The sequence below is a fragment of the Coturnix japonica genome, chromosome 4 (genome assembly GCF_001577835.2).
Source record: "Coturnix japonica isolate 7356 chromosome 4, Coturnix japonica 2.1, whole genome shotgun sequence".
Lineage (NCBI taxonomy): Eukaryota > Metazoa > Chordata > Aves > Galliformes > Phasianidae > Coturnix > Coturnix japonica.
In genome coordinates, this window is record NC_029519.1 from 15,414,292 (window position 1) to 15,421,802 (window position 7,511).

General features: G+C 49.1%; 1 protein-coding gene across 1 annotated transcript; it reads left to right on the plus strand.

Annotated features, from left to right (window-relative positions):
* The first annotated feature begins 3 nt into the window (after positions 1 to 3).
* NKRF (NFKB repressing factor) lies at positions 4 to 7,511 on the plus strand. Its single transcript, XM_015860706.2, has 3 exons — positions 4 to 528; positions 3,194 to 3,315; positions 4,599 to 7,511. Exons 1-3 carry the CDS (start codon positions 335 to 337, stop codon positions 6,587 to 6,589), a joined length of 2,307 nt encoding a protein of 768 aa, XP_015716192.1. The 5' UTR covers positions 4 to 334; the 3' UTR covers positions 6,590 to 7,511.

The window sequence follows — 7,511 nt, forward strand, 5'->3', positions numbered from 1 at the left end:
CGCCGCATCGCGATGTTTCGCGCGGACACGTGACGCAGGGGCCGCCGGTTCGCTCCGTGAGAGCGGAGCTGGGCTCGGTGCGGAGACACGGGAGGAAGGGACGGGACGGGGCCTGATCCCGCCGGGCCGTGAGGAGCGGGGCCGGAGCAGGCCGGGCCGGGCTGGAGCAGGCCGGGCGGCGCTGCCCGGTGTCCCTCGGCGCGGCGCGGCCTGGGCCGCACGTGGGGCCTGCTCACCTCTGGGCCCCGGGCCGCCTCGTCCGCCGTCCGTCCCCGTGGCCGCCGGCTGTATTCGCACGTCGGCGGGGCGGGGCCGGCCCTGTGCCCGCTGAGCGATGTCCCCGCCGGCGGAGGAGGCGCTGCCCGACGAGGTGCTGGAGCAGTGGCGGCACTACAGCGAGAGCGAGCGGCACTGGGATGCGCGGCGCCGCTTCATCCGCCGCCACATCCACAGCTACCCCGGGGCCGCCATCGAGCGGCTGCTGGCGCTGTCCGTCCTGTGGAGCAACCACGTCTTCCTGGGCTGCAGGTGAGATGGGCCGCCTACTGAGGTGCGGAGGGAACGAGCTGAGGTGAGGGGGGGTCGCCCATGGGAGAGATGGAGTGAGGGACCCCGAGGACTTGGGGAACCCTGAGAGATGGGGGCTGTGCCCGGGGATGGCGGGGTGCAACGGGTGCGGAGGGACCCTGCTGCAAAGTGGGTGTGGGGGGCGGCAGGAGAGAGGAGCCAGGTGCTGCAAGGTGGGTGTGTGTGTTGGGAACTGTATTGGATGCAACTGTGCCGTGCTTTTTAAGCACGTGGTGTTGTGTTCCTTAGGTTACTTGTGAGAGAAGTGCCCCTTTAAGCGTAAGTCAGCCTTTGCACTCCAGTCAAAACTCAGGGTCTGTGTTCTCTGAGAGCACGGCCCGGTAAATGGAAGAGGTTTCCAAGCTCTGTCAGATCGCTGCTGCCAGCACTGGGACTTGTAGGTCTGGGAGGAGTCTCAGGTTCACCCCGACTGACCCAGCTGGTGCTGGGACCGTGTTTCAACAGGATGGGATGCTCTAAAGGCAGGAGCAGCGGCCAAGTAACTAAGTAACTTCAGTAACCTGTACTGTGGCCAGAAGGAACTTGGAAACCCTGAGAGGCACGTGGCTTTGCTTTTGTTAGCATTGCTGGCCAAAGTCTTAAGGGAATATCCTGCATTATCTGTATAGATCCAAGTCAGCTTATTTAGGTGTAGGCTTGCGTGTTTTCTTATTTCTTTCTGATCCAAGTACTTTCTTTCTGATCCAGTTAACAAGTGAACTGTTCTGCTCTATGAGCATCAAAATTGAGCTTCGTATTAAAGTAACTTCACATTCTAAAGCATGGATTAGTGTTTTAAAATCAAGGTTGTTCTCGTTTCTTTGGACCATTTATAAGCTTTGATGCCATCTTAACAGAGGGCATTTGTGATGGTGCTTTTGGGAATCACAGTGTTGTAGTATGGATACGTGGTGCTGATCACAGAAGCAAAGAGCTCTGTGGCAGTATCTCAGATCCTAAAAATGATGCAAGTTAAGCCTGTAAGTGCTTGTAGTTTCCTGATGAACATCTTCAGCAGCACCTCTGAGGGAAGACACAAGCAGTAGATTGAGGCACGATGTGCAGGGCTGATATTGGTGAGGCTCTGTACCCTTCACCATCTTTATAGCCTTAAAGGTTCCTTTGATGAAACCCAACAGTGTTGAATTGGAAGGTTGCCTGCAGAATGTCCAGCGGGCCCGGAGAACAAGACCTGTGAGAAGGAGTTAAATAACAGGGTGTAATTAGTTCAGAGGTTGCTGGAGGAAGATGTGTGTTCTCAGGTATGTTAAGGGCAGCTGTAAAATGAGGAGGAAATAGTACAGCGTGCTCCGCAACTGCTGGGATCAGAAGAGGTGCTGTTCAGAAGCTAGAAAGGGGCAGCACATTTGATGTGGCTGTCCAAGGCAATGTGCTTTTCCCTCTATAAGGTGCAGGTAGCCAGCCAGGCTCCTGTCCCTGCTCCAGGTGAGGGCTGTCCCCACTGCACAGCTCCTCCCATCTGTCCCAGCACGTTCTTCCAGGAGCTGAATGTCAGTGGGTGAGGCAAACACTGTTGGTGTGTGCGCAGATCTCTCAGAACTGTGCATAGGTCTCATTTCTGTCTGGTTCTCAGGAGCAGGAAGGGCATTTCCTGAGTGAAGAGTGAACAGTTTGACAGAGCCCTTGAAACAGGAGTGTTTAAAAGCTAATTTAGGTTACTGTTTCACTGGCTGCTGCCTTTTGAAGGTGAGCACTTCACAATACATGTGCAAGATTGCCTTGTCTCCTTTCTGCCTCCAAGTGCAGAGCTGTCAGAATATAGTTCTGTGCCATATTTCTTAAGTTTTATTTCTTGTTCAGCTTTGGGCTTGCAAATCGTTTGAAAACGTGTCAGGTCCCAGAAGCAATGGAAAGCTTAGATGATCAGAGCTGTACGGCCAGGTTGGATTGTGTTTTATCATGTATGTCCTGCCAACGTGGTTGCAGCCACCTCCCCTCCTCCATGGCTCAGGGATGTAAAACTTTCATGCACAGCTACCAAGCTGAAAAGGAGTGTGGCTTTTTTTAGAGTGGGCAGTAAGGGCAGAGAGTGTCCCTGTCATCCAGTGTCTGTGACTTCAGTACTGCTGACATGGTTAGTCTTAGAACTGTGGTGCCTGAGACACCTCCTCCACAGCCCTGTATTACTAGCAGCCTTGCCAAGTGTAGCATTTTAGCAGATAGCATGCACACGTTAAAGCTTTAAACACTCTGGGCTTGGTGGCTGCATTGCTTGTTATTCACAGATAGATTCACCTGGAGTCATAATTAACTTGTTAGCAGCGTCCTGCCCCAACCTTGCAGAGCCACCTGCCAGCACCAGGGGTGGCAGGAGGGGTGATTTTGGTCAGGTCCTGTGGCAGCATCTCAGCAGCAGCAGGGTGAGAGCCTCTTCTGCTCTTCTGTTGGGCCACATTCTGCAACATAAATGAGCTGGTTTTATTCTATGGCCTGTGTGAGGCTGAGTTGTCTGTCTGGGGCAGATACTGAGGCACTGGAATCCTGGCTGACACAGAGACTGGAAGAGTGATTTAGGCTTGGAACGGGTGCACGTAGGAGTTGCTGGTGGGGCCAGGTGCCCCTTGTGGGAGCACTGCTGACGTGGTTTGTTTTTGGATCCACACAGGTATGGCTCGCAGGTCATGGAAAAGGTTCTCAAGATGGCAGAGGGCATTGACATCGGGGAGATGCGGACGTTCGAACTGGTCCCTAGCAAGACGCTGAAGAGACAGCGGTCCCCATCTGACAGTAAGTGCATTGGTTGAGCGTCATGGGGGCCTGGCCCTGCTGCTGGGTAAAGGGTGGGCTGCAGGGAGCCTGGAAACTGCAGGGTAGCATTAGCAGGCTGGAGAGCAGCGGCCATGGTGAGCTCTGCTGGACTGCAACTGTTCTCTTCCTCTACCATGTCATCAGGCATATGTAATTCAGGCAAAGTTTTTTGCTTAACTAAACTATAATTTTTTATTTGAAATTGCTGTGTAATAGTTTGGTTTTTTTTTTTTTGCTAATTACAGCATTAGGGACTTGGACCTGCATCATTAAAAATCACTGTCTGTCTGTCCTTCTTTCATGTAGTGAAGTGATATTCTAACCTGAGAAGCAGTTATTTTCAGACACTGGTTTTCATATAGGACCTACCCGGTGCATGGATGTTGGGTGTTTTCCTTTTATTTCCTATTGCCATTCCTATGAGCTATGTGGGACTCCTCCTATGACTGGAGGAGTCCCACATAGCTCAGCACAGCCCTTGCTCTCAGGGATAGAAGTTCCAGCTATAGCTGTTCTAGAAGAGGAAACGCAGTAGTCAGAGTGGCTGTCTGTCTGTTGGCTTCCTCCGCTGTCTCCACTCCACTCCAGTCATCAGAGCTCCCTGCCCTTCTCAGGAAGGAGGGCTGGGGGAGCCACTTGTGCCTGGGCATGTGGGTTATGGATGTGAGCAGTGGGCCTCTGCTCTGTGGGGCAGTGTTGGTTAATAGTGTGGCTTTTTAAAATGCAGATGCTGAGACAGTCCAGGACTCCTCTCTAGGCCTGGATATAATCCCTAGCTCTGCCAGAGTTTCTTCTCTTACTTTGATAATCCAGTCATCTTTCTGTGCTTAAGAGCTTTGCCACCTGATTTGAGTGTTTGTATGCCAAGTATTCTTTTTCAACTGCAGTGAACTAGTTTATGATAAGTATGCTGATAGTGTGATGACTAAACAGATGTTACCAGACCTGTATTGCAGCTGCACACATTGGCATTGGATCAGGTGGTTCATTCCAAGGCACTGAGGTGGCCCTTTACTCCTCTTAACTGAAGATGTAGTGATTTTTGTATGCTAGATGCAGAGCTGGAGGTACCACAAAGTGACCTGCATAAGGACGAATGTTGTGTTTTGATCAGTTGCAAACATTAAGAAGGAAACATTTTGGTTTGTGTCTCAGAAGTAATTCTACGTGTGAATTCTGCGTGCTCCTTTTGGAGGTGACTCTGTGAAAGCATTTCTCTTGTAACTGTAATTGTAATCTTGTACTTGTTTTCCACCCCATAGGTTCAGAGTGGAAAGAGGTTCCTGAGCCTCCAAAAAAGTTGGTCCCTCGGTTCCGTGTGCGGCCACGTTTTGAACCCATCCACTTTGTAGCCAGTGCTGAGAAGGATGACAAGAAGGAAGATTCTCAGGACAGCCGAACACAAGAAATGCACCCAGAGGCAAATACAAACAGTGTAACGCAGCCAGCTGTAAACTGTGTAGATTCTCACTTTGAGAATGCCCAGAGAGTGGATCCCCAGATCTCTAACTCAGCTGGGCTTGGCTTTGCAAGCCAGGCAGCAGCTCCCAATAAGGCTGTGAATAGTACGGACGTTGCCACAAGTGGCGTGTTGCAGGTTTCTGTTCCTCCCTCAGCTGTCCAGTCTGTATCAGAGACTTTCCCTCCATCAGCTATAATGCTGAAGCAGAGTTTTATTGAGAAACTGTCAGCAGCTGTCTGGAAAAATCTTGCTAACCCAGATGCAAACATGGGGACTGATAAAATTAACTATACGTATCTCTTGACACGTTCAATTCAGGCATGCAAGACAAATCCTGAATATATTTATGTTCCTCTGAAAGAAATTGCCCCTGCCGACGTCCCGAAGAGTAAGAAGCTCCTAACAGATGGCTTTGCTTGTGAAGTACGATGTCAGAATGTCTACTTGACCACTGGTTACGCCGGCAGCAAAAATGGATCCAGGGATCGAGCCACGGAACTGGCAGTCAAGTTGCTGCAGAAGGCTGTAGAAGTCAGGGTTGTGCTGCGGAAGTTCAAGCACATCTATCATGAAGACCTGGTGGTGTGCCAGGCAGGGGTGAGTTGCCCAGATTTCCCTCCTGCTCTCAAACCTCATGAGGATTTTGTAGTAGCCAACAGGGACTGTGTCCCAGCACAGCCCAGTACTGAACCCGCAAAAGGTTCCACTGCCACCAGCAAACACTGGACTAGTTTTGTCCTCACAGAGAATGCCAGCGATGCAATAGGAATACTTAACAATTCTGCTTCGTACAACAAAATGTCTGTTGAATATAAATACGACTACATGCCCAACCGCATGTGGCGCTGTCGAGTGTATCTACAAGATCACTGCTTAGCTGAGGGGTATGGCACTAAGAAGACCAGCAAGCATGCTGCAGCTGATGAAGCACTGAAAATATTGCAGAAGACGCAGTCAAACCTGACAGCCATCAAAATGACCCAGGTGCAGAAGGTGGGCCGCTCGTCGCAAGGCTCTGGGAGGAAGAAGGACCTGAAGGACCTCGTGGTGTATGAGAACTCCAGTAACCCAGTGTGCACATTGAATGACACAGCTCAGTTCAACAAGATGACTGTTGAGTACGTCTTCGAAAGGATGACTGGCATGCGGTGGAAATGCAAGGTGCTGCTTGAAAACGAATTCATCGCAGAAGCAGTCGGAGTGAAGAAATCTGTCAAGCATGAGGCAGCAGAGGAAGCTGTGAAAATCCTCAAAAAGACTCAGCCAACTGTTGTTAATAACCTGAAGAAAGGCGCCATTGAAGACGTCATCTCCAGAAATGAGATTCGGGGGCGATCAGCAGAAGATGCTTTGAAACAGAAGATCAAAGAAGACAACATTGGGAATCAGATTTTAAGGAAGATGGGCTGGACGGGTGGCGGCCTGGGGAAGGACGGCGAAGGGATCAGGGAGCCCATCTCAGTGAAGGAGCAGTTTAAAAGGGAAGGACTTGGGCTTGATGTGGAAAGGGTGAATAGAATCGCTAAGAGAGATATAGAACAGATCATTCGAAACTATGCCCACTCAGATAGTCACGTTGACTTGACATTCTCTAGAGAACTGACCAACGATGAACGGAAGCAGATCCATCAGATTGCCCAGAAATATGGGCTTAAAAGTAAATCTCATGGCACAGGCCATGATAGGTTCTTGGTGGTGAGCAGAAAGCGACGCAAGGAGGATCTGTTGGACCAGCTGAAGCAAGAAGGCCATGTTGGGCATTACGAGCTCATCATGCCTCAAGCTAATTGAGGCTCAGTGTCAGATTTTACCGGTAAAAGTTAGAAATGACATTTCTAGATACCTGGTTGAAGAAAGAGATGCTGCATTTCTTGTTGCGTGATATGTTAACATTGAAGTCTTTTACTTTGCTCCTATGATTTCTGAAACGTTGCTGGACGATTAGAACTGAGCAAGTTCTATTCGAGCATATTAACACAACCCAACACCAGTAGTGATGCTACTGTATGTCTTTGATGTTTCCTGTTCCTTCATGTTTTAATAGTTTTCTAATAGCAAAAACACGTGTCCAACCGGAGAGAATTTGATGCCATTTTAAATTATAGTTCCTTTACTCTTATTAACCTTTTTGACCGAGAAAGGAAAAAATGCCTCGTTTTAAAAACAGAAAGGATAAAAAGCAAAGGAAATGCAGTTTGGAGGAATAAATCTGTGTGTAAAGTTGGTATTGATGACAATAAAAATACAGCTTTATTTCTAGGAAAAAAACAAACAAAACCAAACAACTTTTGTCACCTTTCGTGTAAAAAGAAATGTGTGAAAACTGCATTTATTCTTAAGAAACGTGTATATAGCAAAAGGTCTTGTCTCTGCTGTGCACCCATGTGGAGAAATGTCCTTACCCAGTGTAACGGTACGGATTCATTCACAGGCTTTTACCTTGAGCCTCCCATACTGAGAGTCACTGAACGCGCCTTACTCATCAGTGCATTGGACTTAGATAATCCCAGTGGATTTTTACCTTGGAGCACTGCTTGACACGTGTACATACCACGGTGGAGTGTGAAATATCAAACCTGGAGGTAAACACGGAGCCCACGCATCAGAGATGCTAGTGTAGCTTGTGGGGAATGTTACATAACTTATTTTTTTACTTTGAATATGAGCTCTTTAACCCAAGCAAAATTAAATCTGTGCCTGATTATTTCTCTGC